At 30.6% G+C, this 20,773-nt stretch overlaps 1 protein-coding gene across 9 annotated transcripts in view; it reads right to left on the reverse strand.

The window, feature by feature from the left end:
* Positions 1-20,773, reverse strand: part of LOC127721328 (transcription factor 12-like) — a 92,896-nt gene that overhangs the window by 27,697 nt on the left and 44,426 nt on the right. For all 9 annotated transcript variants that reach the window (XM_052228074.1, XM_052228073.1, XM_052228076.1 and 6 more), the window contains exons 9-10: positions 1,689-1,785; positions 680-807 (exon numbers count right to left, since the gene is read on the reverse strand). In XM_052228074.1, the coding sequence (XP_052084034.1) occupies positions 680-807; positions 1,689-1,785 (225 nt within the window). The remainder of the gene's footprint in view (positions 1-679; positions 808-1,688; positions 1,786-20,773) is intronic.

A 20,773-nucleotide genomic window follows, 5' to 3' on the forward strand; every position in this document is an offset into this window, starting at 1 on the left:
TCTATTGTTGTGATTGGTGAACAATGGATAAGTTCAAGATTATTTATCAAGATTTTCGGAATTGCTGCTATCAAAATTAAAATACAGAGGTTTTTGTTTGGTGTAAAAACCATTTCAATCACAATGTGCGCAATCATAAAAAGATCCATGAAAATATCTGTTTTTAAAGTTAATTTTCTTGTGAAACAAAATTCTACCCATAGTTTTCAGGTATTAAAATCATTAATACTAATGGCTAATAAACCATTGAGTTCCAAGAGTGAACAACATTATTATGGAGGATTTTTTTCTGAAATTCAATTGATATTATATGTACCAACAACACCCTTGTATTTCAGTGATTCAAAGTGATTCACAATGATTCATGGGGAAAGTAGATCCTCAATGAATCACACCTTGTTATAAGTATGACTGTACCTACGACTGATGACTTAACATTTCATGATGCATGTTTGAGTACGACTGTTGATATAAATATGACTGAACCTACAGCTTCAGTCTTAAATATGACTGTCACGTGGATTCAGACTTAAATTTGACTGTATCTAGTGCTTCCCACTTAAATATGACTGTACCTATGTCTTCTGACTTAAATATGACTTCCTATGGCTTCAGACTTAAATATGACTACCTATGGCTTCAAACTTAAATATGACTGTACCTATGTCTTCAGACTTACCATTTCATGATGCATGTTTGAGTTGTACTGATGACTGTTGCCAGGCAACATGGATGAAGGATATGTTGATGTGGGAGGAACATTATTCGATGACCAAGGATCCGGTTGACTGTGAGGAGTCGATGGATCTACAATAAAAACAACATTTTAACTATGGAAAGAAAAAAATCCACTTTGCTTCATAGCACTCAACAATGGCAGACAAGTTTTGGGTTTATAAGCGCTTTAGGTAGCATAATTCATTGCTCCCTTATACTTTAACGGAATATAGCGAGATAAAAAAAAAAGGGTTTTAAAAAGGTCTTTACAGAAAGTACAGTAGAAATTGCAGGGCAATGATGAACAAAAATAAATATTTCAAAATTCCTTATCTATCTGGCCAAAAATATCATGATTTCTTCATAAATAGTCCTAGAGTTCATGAAACGTGGAGGTACGAATGTCTTGATCACCAAAATTTTTAAAAGGACCTAAACAATTTTGGTATTTTGCAATAGAAACAATAGTGAGGACCAGCAGATTTTCTTCACAGACCACCATAGAAAATAAGATTACTAGAACTCTGTTGTCCTATTCAATCCATTTATTTGCTTATATCTAAGCACACAGTTATAACAGAATTATTTTCTAGTATGAGTGTTTTTCTTTGTTGACACATTTGTTTGTTTATATAGTGATTAAGATTATAACACAATGTTGACTGCTGTACCCCTTTTTTTGACATTTTTTACCTATTATGTCTGTTTGTTTTGTTCACACATTGTTGTCCATATAATGGAATTTTATGTGACTGTCGTAAAAGTGAGAGGTTTAGCTAGCTATAAAACCAGGTTTAATCCACCATTTTTTACATTAGAAAATGCCTGTACCAAGTCAGGAACATGACAGTTGTTTTCCATTAGTTTAATGTGTTTGAGCTTTTGATTTTGCCATTTGATAAGGGACTTTTCGATTTGAATTTTCCTTGGAGTTCAGTATTTTTGTTATTTTGCTTTTTTTCACTACTTACCCATATAATACCCCCCATCCCCATATAGGGGTTTTGGGGAAGTGTATCTGTTGGGGGAATCTTGGTAGTCTTCTGGACTGGGGGCTGGCGGATAAACCTGAAATTAAAAAAAACCATAAAATATAACTTTATAATTCATACAGAGATATTTGTATATGAGAAAAAAACTATGAATCATAGTAAATCATAAAGAGGTTAAGACTATGCTGGAGCCAAGTGCCTCAACTAAATTAAATCTGACAATGCATTGGAGTAAAATATGTAAAGATCGCTGAAGGTGCAAAAATGTCAACAGCGAACAGGAAATAACAGACACTATTACAACAATTACTTGTTTCCCACAAAATATTTCTTCATGGTGCTATAATCAAACTTAACAACAAAGTTAAGGCATAAAGGATTGCACTTAAGCAAGACTGCAATTAAAGAAGAACTCAAAATCAGATAAACGAAAAATGTATGTACATTCTTCCAAATTTTCTACACAACTCTTGACAATTCATCCGAGTTAAATATGTACGCTGAAGGTGCAAAATATCAAAGGTAACAGGAAATCACACACACTAGGCACCGTTACAATTATTACTTATTTCCCGCAAAATATGTCATCATGGTGTTTTTCTAAGTGTTAAAAACAAAATTTAGGCAAAAATGATTGCACAATAGACTAAGACTAATGCTTCAGTAAGAAGAACTAAAAATCGGCTTGTGCATTCTTCAAATTTTCTATGCAATGTGGAATTATACTGCACATCATTAAACAATAAATATGTTATTTGTAGATTAATGCATATGTCTGAACTATGCCAATAATGAATGCCTGTGATGTATTAGAAGTTTTAACGCAAACAATTTATGAAAAAAATGCTCATAAGGTATTTAGCTCATTTTTACACAAAATATTCAAATTTGATAAAAATCGGAACAGAAAAAAGTTTTGCACAATGGACAACTGATTAAAAAGCAACATAAGCTCAACTTTGTAACTAAATATTCAAATCCACTCTTTGCCTTAAAATGATAAAATAGGAAGGTTTAGAACAATAACAATTTTTTCATCAACCAAAAAATCCCCTTTGGGAATACAAATGTAGGAATTCTCTAACCATTTACAAAGACATTACTATGAGTCAAGGCCCTAACCCTCTTTTCACAAAACTTCTAACTTGATTGTAATATATATACTGAAATGTTTATAAATCATCAGTTATCTTTAAGAAACAGTTGAAGCAATATATGTCAACAACTAATTCATTTCAATAAGGCTAATTGTGACAACATCTTATCATGAAATGAATTTGTTTTTATAATTAATTATGACAAAATTCAACTTTATCAAGACACTATTCAGAATCATTACCTCAATATAATAAATGCCAAGTAGATTCCTTAGATTTTCTAGCCAAGCCCATCTTGTACAAAATTTTCTCCCCAAAATGAGTAGTTTATCTGACCAAATCCCTGCTTTGGAATTACAATATACTAAATACAAATAAATCTTATTCTTTCAACCAAAACTTTATACAGACAAATAAATAAATAAAATAAAAAATATTTCCGAAAAATAAAGTCATTACATTAAAGTGGCAGCAATATGTAAACAATATTAAATAACAATGCTAAAGACGTTCGTAGTACATGTTGGTATGTTTCGTGTTCCTTCACACCTGTCGTGAGAATTCTGAATTGGATAATTTATCCCTTCTGTGGTTTTTTACACCTGTACGTGTGTTTCACATCATGTCAGTACTGCAAAATACACCTGTCTATGAACAGTATCTATTGCTACAGATAAACACAGGTGCTGTATCATTTTAACAGTGTTTTTATCGTAAATCCTAGCTGGGATAAATATGATAATACAATATTTTACAATATATTCCATATCGTATCAAAACACAGACTGACAAAAATTTTTATTTTCCATCATTTCATTTTTCAATTTGGTTTAATAACTAGCAGATGTCTTATAACTGTTTAATTTCACAATTTTTCATCTAAATTTCGTAATTTATGGCGTTTGTGATAAAAACATCCCATAATTTTCCAATTTTCACAGGTGTAATATATTACAAGCTTTTCGAATGCATAATACATTTGATAAAATTTGGGCAAAATTAATTCAGTTTTTATTTTTGTAATGTTTATTCACATAAATCATAATGAAATTTTCCACACTCCTATTTCAAAGCATTATTTTATCTTTTATTTATTTCAACATAATTTTGTTTTTCTCCGATAAAGGTTTTTAATACTTAATCCTGTAAATTTGTTTTTTCTGCTATTACTTTAATATATCACAGCAATGGTAGATTTAGATTGGTTTATTGTTGCTTGGTTAATGTCCAGTGGTAAATATTTCATGCATTTACAAAGAAGGTGGATTTAGTTATTTTCACCTGACCACCCTTAACAATTCTCCCCTGCTCACTAGAATTCAACCTCAAATTTTGTGAAAAAAATATTGTAAATTTTCCATGTATTTGTTGTTGACATTGTTGATAACGGAGAAAAAAAGTGACATTAATTTATGAGATTTCAAATTTGAACTAATTTTTAAATATTATTTCAAATTAGAAAAAAATAACATTACAAAAAATTATAAATTTAGGGTATCATGTACACTATATTTTTTAATCACATTTTACATAAAAATTGAATTTCCATCTATTTATTTCCATTTTTTTTAATACTAAGTTTATATTTAATATTCTTTGTAGGAAATTCTTATTATAAAGTAGTTTATGAAATTAATGTAACATTTGTAGACAGGGGATAGATTCAAGGTATGATTTATATAAATCATAATATTATGTAAATTCAGAAATTCAATAATTATTAATATTATTGTGGAAATTGGACTAGATTGATGTTGCAAAAAATTAAAACTTGCATTGTTGATTTTGATAGCATAATTCATATACAGAATTTCCTGAAATAGTAATAATTACTTAACTTTCAGTTTGAAGTTTATTGAACAATCACAATAATACAGAATTTCCTGAAATAGTAATAATTACTCTACTTTCAGTTTGAAGTTGTTTGAACAATCGCATTAATAAATGCAAACAATAATTTTTGAATTGTACAGTAAATAGAAAATTTTCATGTTATTACTTTTTTTTCAAGTTTGAAATCCTGTTTTATGCAGAAATTTATAGCTTAAAAAAAACCATGTATGAAAAGAATTCGTCAATTATTTTGTGGTTTATTATGTAGATACAAATAGAAGAATTCATACCTACTACATGAAGGCCTGTTGGTCCCCCCAAAAAAATAGAACTATAAAAGACCCATTTCAAATTTGCATATAATGCATGGATATGTATAAGATCATAGAATATAAACAAATAACACACTTTTTTTTGAGGTAATGACGTCACAATTACCTGATTGTATGCACCGCCTTTTTATGAAAATAAAGAAAAAGCTCTTTTTCCACCCATACATTCTTTTGAAAAAATATAGTGCGCAGCCACGAAAATACAAAATAATTTTAGAGAAGCTTTTTTTATAGCTATTACCGTCATCTAACCAAATATGAAGTTGTTTCTTCTTAGAGCAAATATTTTTCCAATCTAAAATATACTTCAATAGAAAATCAAGGCTATTTAACAAAATATACAACTTTCACAAAGGTTTGTTGAAATGGTAATTTGTAAAATTTATGTAAATTTGTTTTTATTTTCTTAACACCAGAAACCTTTTACCATAGTATTGAAAGACTTTTAGATCACATATTTTGAATTCGCGCTAAAGTTTGGACCAAATAAGACCCTTATTGCCCCTACTTCATTTTGTAAGAAAAAAGGACATTAACTGTATCCCTGTTGAAACCTTTACCACTCTGACTTCAAGGTGGTGAATTAAAGTGTACAAGTACAAATACATGTACCAGTGGTATAAGAACAAGTATATTATACTTACTCCCGATATTTTTGTCGGAAGATACATCCCGATCGGAGGATAAACAGGATAAGAATAGAACATCCTGCGATATATATCTCGATGTGACGCCACTTTGAATTTTTTGTTAAATCCAAGTTTGGAAAAATATGCTTTATTTTTCTTCTTCAGAACTTTTTTAGGAACAAGTTTGACTGACAACTGCAGCAGTCAATTTGTTTTTCTCTCAGTTGTCTTTTAAAATAATTCCAACTATAAATACAATGTAGTTTCTCAAAGAATGACGATTTCCAAAAATGAAACTTCCCTGAATTTAATAAATCGTAAAATCAACCTTCAAACATGTTCTATGATAAATCCACAGGCAAAGAAAGTGAATTATTTTTTTTTAATTTCAAATCACATTTAAATTTTCCCAGAATATACTTCTGCTTAATTTCAAAAGCCCAAAAAAATCCAAGCACTTCCTAGTCAGCTGAATGTTTGTGGAAATAGCAATGTTCTACATTCAGTGTAAACATCTGTGTGTAATTAGGACTGGCAAATTTTAACAGCATTTTGAATGCTGGTGGTTTGCAAGTTAAAATAAAACCCAGATTTATAAAACATTCTCCTGATTACCTGCACATGTGGAAGGTTTCAGAGAGAGATAATTATAAAATCTTTAGAATTACAAAACTTCCTTTCTCACAGAATTCCATGAATATTCAGATGTGTACAACTAACAATTATTGACAAACAAATCACAGAGACACATTTTCTGTAAATTTCAACATTTCTTTTTCATAGTTTTCCAATCCCAATGCTTCGTAATTTATTATTTTGTTTTTTTTTTAATTTTTTGCTATCTTTCATCTCCTTTAGAGTTTAACAATTTTCTTCTTCCCAGCATTTTGTATCAACTTTAATCTACTCAACATTTTGTATCAACTTTCATCTCCCCAGCATTTTGTATCAACGTTATCTCCCTAGCATTTTGTATGAACTTTCATCTCCCTAGCATTTTGTACCAACTGTTTTCACCTTTCCAGCATTTTCAACTTTCATCGTCCCAGCAATTTATACCATGATCTTTCATTTTCCCTGCAATTTGTACCAACTTTCATCTCCCCAGCATTTTGTTTGTACCAACTTTCATCTCCCCAGCATTTTGTTTGTACCAACTTTCATCTCCCCAGCATTTTGTTTGTACCAACTTTCATCTCCCCAGCATTATGTACCAACTTTCATCTTTCAAGCAGATTGTAATTACTTTCATCTTCCATGAATTTTTTTTTTACTTTCTTTTATTTCCCCAATAGTTTATTCTTCAAATTGTCATCTTCCAAAAAGGTTTGAACTTTCATCTAAAAGTTTTTTTTTATAACCATTCATCTTCAAACAGTTTGTAATAACTTTCATCTCCCCTGCGCTTTGTATTTCATTTTCAAAGCAGGTTTTTATGCTATCTTTTATTTCCTTAATATTTTATTCAAAATTCCATCTTCCAAAATGTTTTAGAAACTTTCATTTCCCCAACATTTTGTATGAAAGGCCCGTTGTCGCTTTCAAAGTTTTCTTGTACAAGTGTTCTTGGTCATATTATTTTTATGGATTTTTATAGTGACAACCACCAAAGAAAACTTTGACAGACTTGGATGGACTTAGACGGTCATTATCCGATCACAGAGCAGTTTTTTTCTTTGACCAAGTTTTTGATAGTGACAACCTATGACTTGGACCAAGTTTACCTGGCCAAAGAAAACATTGACCAAGTTAACTTTATTAGTGGCAACTAAACTTAGCTTTCATCTTCCATGCAGTTTTTTACTATCTTTTAATTTCCTTATTCAAACCTTCATCTTCAAAACAGATTTTTTTTAACATTCTTTCATCTCCCTAATAGTTTTTACAAACTTTCATCCTCTGAGCATTTTTTACTATCATTCATGAATCATTTCTTTGACAGTTTTTATTATCTTTCATCTCCTTAATAATTTTAATCATTTTTCCCTTCCCCCAGATAAACTAGCTTCCTTCCTCACTCCCCTTAAATAAATCACTTTTGCATAACAAAATTCTCCGCCCCTTCTCATGTACACCCATATCTTTATCCATTTTTGTTTTCATAATAATCCTTAAATTGGGTATTAAATTTTTTTTTGAAATTTATATTCATTGCTTAATTTATGGATTACAAAAAAACAGAAAGTGACATCTACAAAGCATAAGAACAGAACAATTCACACCTTCAACAAAATCAACCATAACAATTCCCCACACTGAACCTCACAACATTCTTATTGGACATTGATGTGTTAATCTCCCCAGTAGGAGGGTCAAGTGGTTTATGAGTGACCACTGGTCATCCTGGGGAGATCAAAGGGCTGAGATTGAGGTCATTGGAGTGTATATGATAAGAATTGACCCCCTGTGTAGATAGCTATGTAAATTATCCCTCAGATATCTTAATTATCAGTAATTTCACAGAATGAGTTGTTTATTTGCCCTTGTACAGGATTGTAAACAAACCCTTATCAGTTGTTTATGTAAATGGTGAAATTTCCCTAAAAAAACTTTTATCTTTTATTTGATTTAAAATACTTGTATGTTTAGTTTATGAAAATAAGTATATAGGTAAAATTTCAAAATACTTGAATATATAAGTAAAATTTCCACTGTATATGTTGAAATGTTGGAATTTTCCTCCAAAATCCTTTTAACTTTCCATCCGATTTGGAGCGTTAAGTTGTAATGTAGGATGTCAAACACCCCAACTTACTAATTTTAATCTTTTTTCACTTTGAAAACTTGTACATGTTTTTACCTCTTAACCTGAAGTTGCAACTGTTGTTTTTTTTAATAAAGGCACCTGCAAACTGTGTTTTTTTTTTTAAATAAATTTATAAATTCTATAAATGTCTTAATGTTTTAACACTTAACTTTATAAATTGTTTATATTCAAACTTATTATTTTTTCTGTTTTGATTAATATTTTGATAAGGCATCTTAAAATATTTGTACTTTAAAACTTATTTTATGTAAATGGTTCATTTTTTCACAAATTTTATTCTTAAGCCTTTTGATATTAATCCAAATGTTACATAAATTTTTCAAAAAATGCTCATTAACTTTTTAATGTTATACTTTTCTGTAAATTTAATCTCTTCCCATTCAAGTTTAATCATATCATGTGCACAAAAAACAGTTTTATGTTATTATACTATAAATAAATAGTAATAAATACAAAACTTTCTACTTCTGTGAAAAGTGTTAAACACTTATATTGTCCAATGGCTTACAAACAAACAAATGAAAAAAAAACATAAATAAATCATACATGTATATATCTATCATGCCTATGTAAAACATGTATTCAAATATCAATGGGGTTGAGATCCAAAGAAAAATAGTTTACCCTTTCTTATATATTTGATCAAAAGAATCAAGGGCAGTCCATGTAACATTGTCTATACACAAACCCAGAGTTCTCGAAATGTGGCGGTCCTAGGGATTTGACCACCACATTTTTGGGAAGGACCAACACAATTTTGGTAATTTGCAATAGAAATGATAGTGAGGACCTGCAGATTTTCTTCAAGGACCACCAGGTGAAAAAAGATTTTGAGAACTCTGAAAACCCTTCATCTGAACTACTTTATTACATAAAACTGCTTAACAGTAAGAAAAGGGTTTAGAAGTGATTATTTCATACTGTTGAGACATAAATTTTTTATGGGTTTATAATTTCTTGGTTTTGTATCGAAATTTGATTTAATAGGGATTAATTTTCATAAATTCTTTCATAACAATTGCTCAAAGTGTTAAAGGCTGCAAAAAATATGATGCAGAGTTATTCAACTCTTTACAGGATTAGGTTCAGGACCTTCTGTTTGGTAAACGGACAGAAAGTCACAAATTTGATAGGACAAAAAGTCACAGGACAAAAGTCACAAATGATTTGTTGACAATTGTTCGAATAAATAAGAGAAAGTTCTTCAAATCATTTATTTTTATTACATATATTCATATCACAGTTTAGGAAATGGTTACTAAGCCTTGATAAATGAAGATTTATAAAATTTTAACCATGCAGAGGATATATTTCTAGGCACCATGACTGTCCATGAAGCCATTTAAGTAATAAGTACCAAGCAACATTGACAAGATGTTTTCTGAACAATAATTTGATCATTATTGATTTCTTTTTCTAAATTGTGTTTACAAAATTGCCTGATATATAATAGTTCAAGAAAATATAAAAATAAGTTTTTTCATATTCAAAGAAAAATAATCTCAAAACTGAATCGTGACTTTTTGTCCTGTGAATTTCTGTCCTACATTCTTCTGTTCCACCTCTAAAGGATTGTGATTAATTTCAGTATTCATGCACCAAAATGTAAATGGACTTTAAGCCATTGGATGAATATTATCCAATATGTAGGATTTTGTAAGCCATGAACATGAAGTTTTGGTTTGAATTAACAGAAATGTGAGGCAAATGTCAATGAGACAGCAACCCAATGATAAAAATAATCAAAATACAACTGGAGGGCAGCATACGGTCTCCAATTATGACAGCAATAAATCAAGCTGTAAATCATGCAGGTCTATAAAATTTGTGAATCAATTTAACAGAAACCAACAAAGTAATGCCAACATTAAATAATAATTTCTCCAAATAACAAAAAAAAACAATGTTATGATTTGACATGGGACAGGCACATGAAAATATGGCTGGATTATTAAACATATTACCAAGATTGCATTAGATTCTGAAATGATGAATGTGATAAAAAAAAAAAAGCATAATCATGTCTAAATATTCATGGATTCTAGTCAAAGCTTTTCTTTATAAGCTTTAAAGATCCGCATAAAATTGAGTTCCACCTAAACAGACAAAAATTGTTTATATTGGTGAATCACAAAATCACTCTTTATCCTTGAACTCAACCTGATAATTATGATTCATACATATTTATAATTAATTTAAATAAAACAGCTTAAGAATGATGATGGATTTTATGGGGGTGGGGTTGTGGGGTGGCAGTGTGAATCTGATCAGTTTTAACCATTACAGCCATTTTTTGTACAAAACTGTTGGATGTTGACTGTGATACAATATTGTTATTTAATTTTTTCCGCCATTTTAAATATATATCTATATTGAAATTTACAAAATAATCAACAAACATCTTTGTCGGATTGTGTTCAGTTTTTGAAATTTACCAGCTTACTCTAATCGCTTTACAATACAACAGCCAAATTATCTGTTTTTAATTCAGAAACAAAATGGCTGCCAAGTCACCACACCTGTGTTTAAACATCAGCCTTATCATGACAACAACCAGATGGCGGAGAGATCCATGTCGTTCCGATACACATCCCCAAAACAAAACACATGCAGCAAAAAAACACACGAAACATGCATCTGAAAAACATGCACACGACAACGCACCTGTGAGGGTCTGAGTGGTCGAGGGTAGTAAAACATTGGAACCAAATGTTTAATAATCCAACACACAATGAAAACCAGATTTCGATCACAAGTTTTTTTTTCTCTCTCTCTGCTATAATTCCTTAAACCTGAGAACTGGGCGCCTGTCCAAAAATTCTGATTGCTACCACATGGCAGTAACACTCAGGGCTATTAACAAAACTTTTCTGGCAGGGCAGAGGAAGTGGATTATTCTATTTGTTAATGTCAGCAGGGGTGTGTTTGTGCTTTTAATTTCTAGATAGAAATTTTTTTAAAAAAATCACTTTATTTTTCCTTATGAGATTTTAAATCTGTATGACATCTTGTGGAAACCTTTCTTTTTCAATGGAAAGATTATTAACATGATTTCAATATTTTTCAAATTAACCTAATTTAGCAATTTTCTCTTTGTATTTTTTATATATATATATATATATTTTTTAAATATTCAAATAAATCTTACTTAAAATGTCAAATGCAATTAAAAAAAATATAAAAAGAATGAAAAAAAGTATTGTTATTTTTTAAATTCATGTTATTTTTATATTTTTTGTAAATTCATGTTTTTATTTTCTAAAGTTTTTTTTTTTTTTTAAGTCAAACAATTATTACCCACCCCTTAACATCAAATGGACTATTCCAATGCATGTGAAATATGACCTGCATTAAGAATTTACATACAGTAATTATGATTTCCAGATGTTACCAATCACACACTGATAAATACTTTTACACAGCAGGAACACACCAGGGCAGTTTTATTGTTTATTTCAAAGTTTTTATTTTAATGGGTACTGATGGTATGGTTTCATTAAGGAGCAAGGGAGTGTAAAAAAAAAAATTGTAAGAAAAAAAGAAGAAAAAAAAAAAAATCATTTGAAAAATAAAATGAAGGATTAAAAAAACATGTATTTTAATATGACAAAATTGACAAAACTGAATCCCTACAAATGTACAATTTCCACTGATATTTCAGTTTAAAATTGAATAGTTCTAAACATCTAATATTTGCTTAAAAGGTAAAATATACAATGTACATGTAGGTGACGAACTTCAAAAATCACCCCAAAAAAACTTTTCAGTTTAAAAATGGAGAGCCGAGAGACCTCATTTTGGAAATTTTCTTAATTTTAGCCAATGTACTTTTTTTTTTTTTAGTACCATCAGTCATGAAGTCACAGCAAAGGGTGTAGTCTAAACTGTTTTTTACCCAATGTGAAAATACAAAATGTACCCTGAATTCTTAATATCTTTCCACAAATGAATTATCTCCCTTTTAACAGATATTCATAATTTGAGTTCATTTTCATGAAAATTCATTTCGCCCATTTCTGCATTTTAATAAGCAGAGAAACAAACACATCAACTGACAGGAGATTAAAAAAAAAATAGTCCAAACATTCTAATTCTGGGACAATAATTCTGTAAGTGCGATTTTCTTGTACTTGTAAATATTATTCTTCTGATGTCTAGCTTATGTCCTTATAAAGATAAACGAGAGTTGATTACAAAATTAATGCCCTTGACCCCTAATGACCCTTTCTGTGCGGTAATTATTACAGATTTCCTTCAGAATTAATGACCTAAATTATATATAATAAAAACCATGTTAAAGCATGTTCAAAGAGACCGCAAAACATCGTACAACCCCGACCTGCATAAAAATGACGAAACATCTAATTAACCCTGGTAGCAATAATTGCTTACCTCATGCAGGTATGACAAGACAATACCTCGTTTATGATGAACAAACAGGTGAATTAAATGTAATCGTAAAATTTAATGTCCAATGACAATATTGTGACAGATTAGAAACATCATCATAAATGTTTTTAACAAGACAGCTCTTTTTTTTTTGTGGTCCAGTTTTCTGTGGTTTTCTGTGTCAATCATATTTCAAAAATCATTTCATTCTAGATTCTTGGTAAAGAACTAGTTCACATAAAAAGAATATAATTTGATAGAACATTTTTAAAACACTAAAGATTTTCACATACATTTTCCAGTCACTGAACATTGTAACAATTTTTTAATGACAAAAAAAAATCTGAAACACCAGATTTTTTTGCTCTCCCTTTTTGTGTTTGAAGAAATCAAGTTCACATTATTTTGGATTTTATTTACAATCTTTGATTCTTTACCTGTTTTAATTACATAATTTCAATAAAGTTGTCTTCTTTCTTTTTCCAAAAATTATACAATACAAAATTTACAGATTAATGAGGTCAACATCTCCATTTTCATCAAAGCTTTCCTTCATTAAACAATTTCCAGAAATCACTTTCTTCAAAACAAACTAGAGTTGTCTCCCTTACACTGCTACACACCGATTGCCCAATACACAAACAGGTGTATTACACAGATGTTGATAATAAAATGTAGATAACAGATCAGTACTGTCAGCTACATTATATCACATAACAGATGGAGCAATAAAAAACACATTCTCTGCACATGCTTCCAATACATAAACCAACCTTACACATTTACTAGTAGATAGCAATTGAATATGGTTATTTGATGTCTTAGTAAACCTGATCTACAGGCTAAAAATTCATAAGTATACAAAACATTTATTTTGATGAATATTATAATTCAAAATATGGCACAGAATATATATTAGTCATTCCAAAGGTCAGAGGACATTAGGCAAAGACACAGTAAAAATTGGTTGGTCCAGTTAAGTGATATGTATTACTGGACCAAATGACAATTTTGTCCAAATCATAGGTGTATATGTCCTGTAAAAAAGAGTCTGATCCAGTTAAGAAGAATGTTTTACTGGACCAAATGTCCTATATATTTCTCAAAGCCTTGGGAACCACTGTAATTATATAGCTATATCTAATAAAAGATAAAAAAAAAAATATATATCTTGGTGATCCTTAGACATAGAATATCTCTATTTGAAAAATTATGAAATCTTAAAATAGACAAAAAAACATTTATTTTGATGAATCTAAGAATTTCAAAAAATTGCACAAAATATATCTATTTGAAATATTACAAAATCTAAAAATAGATAACAAAAAATTTATTTTGATGAGTCTTAGAAGTCTAAATATGGCACTTCAAATTACAAGAACAAGGAAATATTTTCTAGGTGAACTATCATAAGCCTAAGGATAAAACACAATATTTTCTTCTTACCAAACAATCTGTATCATTCTTAACCCAAGGGTGCATGAAATAGTCTATTGCAGGGAAAGATAAAATTTTGAAGTGGGAGCCCAGCCAATATTTTTTATGGCCAAATGAAGCATAATCAAGCAAAAATGAGGAAAAAAATTGGTAGTCCAGCTCAAATTTTAATTTAAGATGCCATTTTTTATCAGGCCCCTGTAATTTCCATCCCTATATAATACCAAGCCCAAAGCATAAAAAGCTATATTTCTAGAAGCGTTTCCAAAAAAAAGGTGACGAGGGAAATAAATAACAAGTAAGTATCTTAACCAGTGGCATATATACAGGGGGAATCGAAGGCCTATTCCCCCCTTTTTGATTGCCCAAAAAAATAATTATATCTGTATTTCACGATTTATATGATTTTTTTAGCATAAAATCATCCACAAAACTTTTCACCTCCCTTTTGTGGGCGCTATATAATCGGTCATGGAATGAGCCCCCCCTCCACCTTTTCAAAAAATCCTAGATCTGCCCCGATTAACTGCAAAGCAAGACCAGACATATTGAAATTCATTGATGAGTAAAACAATAAGTCAGAAAATTTGACTTAATTCATGAATTTTAGATTGAATGCCTGATCATTGTTTGTTGAATGTCCGGTGTCAGAACAATTTTTAATAAATTCTACTTTATTGACCGAAATAAATCAATCTTTTTCAGTCTTTTAATAGTTTTGTTATAATGCTATATAACACACACTGGTTCTCTGTACTATGTTCATTTAAAAAGGAAACCAGATCCTTACTAAATAATTTTTAATTTAATTCTGCAATATTTCACTTTGCTAGTTAACACCTTCGGTTTTCTCAATGGTAGCTAATTTTAGACTATACCAAACTTATTAACTTTCAAATCTAAACATGCATTTCATTGCATGCATTTCCTCTCGTGCATCTTCGCGCAAGCATAAGCCGTCATCTGTGTACCACATTTCCCATCTCAATTCTTAAATTTATCGTTCTTTTCAAAAGTTCAAGTTAACACGATTTTTATATCCTACATTAAAAAAACAGTTCTGCAAAAAACAAAAGCATATTTTTCGTCAAAACTCTTCAACAGATTTCCCCCAGCTGTAGCTAAAACAATAATAGCTTTCGTTTATTGTAATGAACTAAGTTAATGGACTTCTATTCACAGTTTATGGTGTCATAATTTTCCTTTAAGTATATTTTAAAATAAACACATGACAACTGCAAAATTTACAAAACTATGAAAGTTTGAAAGGAGAGAGAGATAAGATCATGAAATAAACAAAAACTCTCATCCTCCTACGAAAGTACAATTTTCTGTTTGTCCAGCAGAGAACTAATATTGATTCTTTTTTTTTTTTTTTATTGAAGGCTAGGGAGTTTTTTCTTTCTTCGGGAGCACAATTCTATTTCACTTTCATTGAGAAAAGAATCATTATTTTTATTAACCAATGGTGTTTTTGTTTTTCTTACCAGTTTTCAACTTTTTAAATAAAACAACTTTGATTTAAAAAAAATCATGCCCCTCCTCCCCCCTTTTTTTGCAAAAGAAATATTATGAAATGTATCACGAATGCCAGAGGATTTACTGGGTATGCTTGATTCTTGCCATAAGATGGCCAAATGAAGTCTGTAAATGCAGGACAATAAGTCACATGACCTCTTTTGGAGCCCATTGTAATAACAACATTAAGATTTACCTGTGGTGCAAGAAAATCAAGGAAAGCCCATTCGTCCAGAGCCATCATGACTAGATAGTTGTTTGAGCTTCAAATCTACAATTTTTATATGACGTTGTTGAAAAACCACAATAAATAGACTATCAATCTAATTCCAGAAAACACGGACAAATTGGCTTTGATTTTCTTTGATCACATAAAAAAAAAGTCAGACGATTTTCAGATCTTTGAGGTTTTGAAAACAACTAGGCTAACTCCTTCTGCGTCATTGTCTTATTTATTGTTTTTAAAACAAATTAATTTTTCTTTTTTTTTTTGCAAAGTTTCTTCTTCTTCACAGATCCAATGCAAGAGAACAGATAAGATACTTTCTTGGCCTTCCATAAATTTCCAACAGCACAATTCTACAAGTTATGGTCCTCTTTTTTTTCATCCATCTTTTGAAAATCTTCATTTCAATTTCTATTTTCCATGGATAACTTTGGTTTTTTTTAAGTTTCTTAACCACAACACCAACAAAAACATAGGAAAATAACAAATTTCTTCAGATATCAGTCAGAATTTTCAAAATTCATGTTCAACAGCTCAAAAGCATTCCAACTTCCAAGAATACAATACAGATTATCTTCAAATTTCTGATGGCATACATTTCAACACAAAAGCCACTTTTTCATCTTCAACAGCTCAAAACCATTCCAAGAATACATTTATCTTCAAATTTCTGGTGGTATAATTTCAGCACAAAGGACCTTCCTTTTTAAAAACCACATAAAACTGAACAAAGGATTTGGTTTAGTGTTTTCTGTTTTTATTTAAAATTTATTTTCATTTATCATTTTATCCTATCATAAAGAAGACAGGGACATGGTCAATTGTCTTTATTATAAATCTATTTAAATAATTACATGGAGAGACGAACTGTAAACTGAACTATGGGAGGTTCACAAAAGGGGGGTATTAATTTTCAAATTATAATATTTTTTTTAGGGATTTCTAAAAAATCTTCCTTAGTTTCAAAAGATTTGCATTTTTATATATAAAGTGGAGAATTATCTCCTATTGAAAATAATTTCCAGACAATTTTCCCAACTTTTAAACCTGATATCAATTTACAAATCTTTTTGAATTAGGTATTTATTTTAATCATCCTTGCCTAAGGGACCTCTTCTGTCCAGTCAACCATGACCAATCCTCACCCTAGGTCCCATAGATGTTTTAGATAAAGTAAATAACTAGGTAACTACATCTGACCATCTGTTACCTTAGAATCGATAGCCTCTGAACCATGGAACAGGTGCCTGTCCTCTGATTGGTCAATCTTGTTTTTTAAGTATAAAAATCTAAATACACACAAACATTGAAATAGATTTAACCTCAATGTAAGGTCAAACATATCCAGGCAATAATACCTTATTTTGTATTTGCTTTTTCCAAAAAAAAATAATTATTTGTTATCTATCATAATGATGCATTCAACTCTGTTTTCTTCTTTAAATAATCATATTGACTTTACTTTAAAATATACTTTTATCCTCAACGTTCCCTGAAAGTTATCAAAAACATGAAAAAAATAAAAGAAGTCTTTTTTCAGACAAATTTTCAATATTTTAATACTTTACATTCCCTGAAAGTTCTCAACGAAAAAATAAAATAACAAAACAGTCTTTTTTGTCAGACAAATTTTCATTAACACTGATCAATAATTTGTAAACTCTCTGATCTGTTGGTAGAGTTGTTGGTTTTCCCGTTTGAATGGTTTTACACTAGTAATTTTTGGGGCCGTTTATAGCTTGTGTTTCGGTGTGAGTCAAGTCTCTGTGTTGAAGACCGTACTTTGACCTATAATGGTTTACTTTTATAAATTTTGACCTGGATGGAGAGTTGTCTCATTGGCACTGATACCACATCTTCTTATATCTAGATAAAGGTTCTGTTCAAAGCACAAAAGATGGTAAAAAAAAAATAACAATTTCCGACCTTATTTGACTGATTAGGGACATTTATTTTAAAAATTGAAACTTTTAAAATATTTTTTAATTAGCAATATTTAAAAAGCAATTTAATTAAAATTGAATTATACAATCTCCATAAATAAGGTCTTTATATCCAGCTAATGCAATTTTTAAATCAACATATATTGAGGGATACTTTTTATGCAGCATTTAGTCCTTTCTAGGCGACTTCACAACATTATTCTCTTTTTTTGCTCCTACAAGTTGTAACCATATGTGAGAGATTCAGAGCAAAATAAAAAAAAAATTCGAACATATAAACATATTTTTTCAGCATATATAAACTGCTTAGCATGGTAAAAGACAATACTACCAATTCAAAACGGTATGCAAAAAATTATCACATATCCTATGTACTACCCCTTGTGTCTACATAAGACACACAATTAGTGCTTAAATCTGAACAGTTGGGTCAATATCCCTAATGCGCCTCAAATTGAGGAACTCAAAAGTAGTGCGTAAACAAAAAATCTCTGTGTAGTGATATTGGACATGTTTCTATTTTTAACAAGAGACTGAGTTTAACCATTTGTGCTGATTTAGAGAGCTGAGGACCATAGAATAAAGGTATAACACTATGGAGTTATTAAATGTATGCAAAGAACTAAATTTTCAAAGAACTTATTGTGCGAAAAAAGGGATTTTCTACCTCAAGAAGCTGCATCACCAAAGGCCTTTCGGGTGTGATCTAAATAGTGGAAAAATGAATCTCACTTTATACCCAGAAAATTTAACCACATATGTGAAATGTCTCAGCTTCGAAATGAGCCATCAGACATATCCATGTTTACGATATGGGCAGAGAAATTGAGGAAAAGGCTACCGTTACCACCTACCTGAAATAAATTGTGCATCTTGACCCAATTGGAAGCCCAAATAAATCATAAATGGTTGAAAAGACAAAAGTACTGAAAACCTAAAATTCCCAAAATGCAAATCTAGTCGAGACTATCTATGCCAGGCGGTAATTAACTTGAGTATGTTTGTTACTCTTGTTTTTGACTTTTTGTCAGATATTTGGAATCCTCTAGTTTTATCCATGTAGTGCCTATGAAAGTTTGCCCGTTATTAATATACTATCAATTCATAACAAGTCTTTTCAAAAGTTAGTTATTTTGAATCAGAGGAACGATCATCCTTACCAGTAATTAAATGTTTTGAATGATTTTAACTTTATTTTTACAGTAAATTTAAAGAAAGAGACCAATTCAATGATAATTCATCTCACCACAGGAGCAACAACTATCGTAAACATTGCTAAACTGAGAATTTATTTAGACTAAAATATGGAACAACACTGTCAATGAATAACCTTTGGAAAGCAAAACTGTTAATCTAATCATTTTAAAATAAGAAAAAATAAATAAAAATACATCAAAAATAACCCTGAAGATGACATTTTGCTGCAGGTGCTAAAATGCACAGAGATACAGAGCAACCTGACATTTGACAGTTAGACTCACTTTCTGTTTACAATTGTATGAAACTGAACAGATCTCTATTTGAATCGATCTTAAAAAGTGGACACAATTTTTTTATAGATCAAGGGTGTTTTCATTTCAATATATTGAAATAAAGAGCTGCAACATGAGCACATGATACGCCTGTCGCTTTTTCAACGAATAAAGTTCCATAACTCCTCAAAGTCATATCAGAAATTTAAAAAAAGAAAAGGGAGATCTTTGAGTTATTGTCCAAAAACTGGAAAATCCCCCTTTTCTTATAAATAAAACCAAATAACTCGGAAACAGATACATATTCACTAAAGTTTCATGAAAATTGGTTAAAGCATTTTGAGTTATTGTCCGACATGTTGACAACGGACGGACAGACAACGTTATACCATAATACGTCCCGTAAACAGGTGTATAAAAAGAATGGGTCTGACCTCACTACTTTACCTTACCTCTACAAACAATCATAAAAAGAGAATATGATAACATGTGCATCTCCTGCAAAAATATGGAGGGTCATTGGAATTACGTTTGCAAAACTACACAACATGTACCTAGTATACATATTTGTTTAGGGGCCAGCTGAAGGACACCTCCGGGTGCGGGAGTTTCTTGCTGCATTGAAGACCCATTGGTGGCCTTCGGCTGTTGTCTGCTCTACTATCGGGTTGTTGTCTCTTTGACACATTCCCCATTTCCATTCTCAATTTTACCTGTAGACTTTTTTAGTCTGAAGGGAAACTTATCATTCCCACATATGACTTAAGATTGGGAAAAATAGATCTTTATATTAGTGATCTGACTTGATTGATTTGTGTTTAATGCCCCTTTTAGCACTATTGTGCTATTTTCGTGGCAGTCAGTTTTTATGGGTGAAGGATGCCAGAGGGCACGGAGAAAAACTGACAATCCTAGTTAACAATCCTAGTTAATTAGGATTAGAGTTGAACGCACCTGCCACGTGCTGGATTCAAACTCACAACTTCAGTGTTGACAGGCTAGTGAAACAGTAGTTTGACTACTTAGACCACTCGGCCTGCCTAGGCCCCTTTTTATATACAAATGTCAACAGGGTAGAACTGCCAGAGAGTGTTTTTCGTCTCTCATTTGGGTTTAAACAGACTTAAATACTGGACCTCACTGATACTGTATAACCTTTGGAAAGCTAAAGTGTGATTCTTACCATTTTAAAACGATTTTTTTTTTTTTTTTTTAAATAACCCTGAAGATGACATTTTGCAGCAGGTGCTAAAACTGAACAAGAGATACAGAGCAACCTGACAATTTACAGTTAGACTCCCTCCCTGTATCTTGAAGGTTGTGGCTAGCACTTCGCTTTGATTAATAAGACGTGTGGTTCATACAAATTGTATTGATGTAATGATGAGTTGCGCACAAGGCAACATGCGTGTACAAAGGCG

Source organism: Mytilus californianus, unplaced genomic scaffold (genome assembly GCF_021869535.1).
Source record: "Mytilus californianus isolate M0D057914Y unplaced genomic scaffold, xbMytCali1.0.p SCAF_12, whole genome shotgun sequence".
NCBI classification, from domain to species: Eukaryota; Metazoa; Mollusca; class Bivalvia; order Mytilida; family Mytilidae; genus Mytilus; species Mytilus californianus.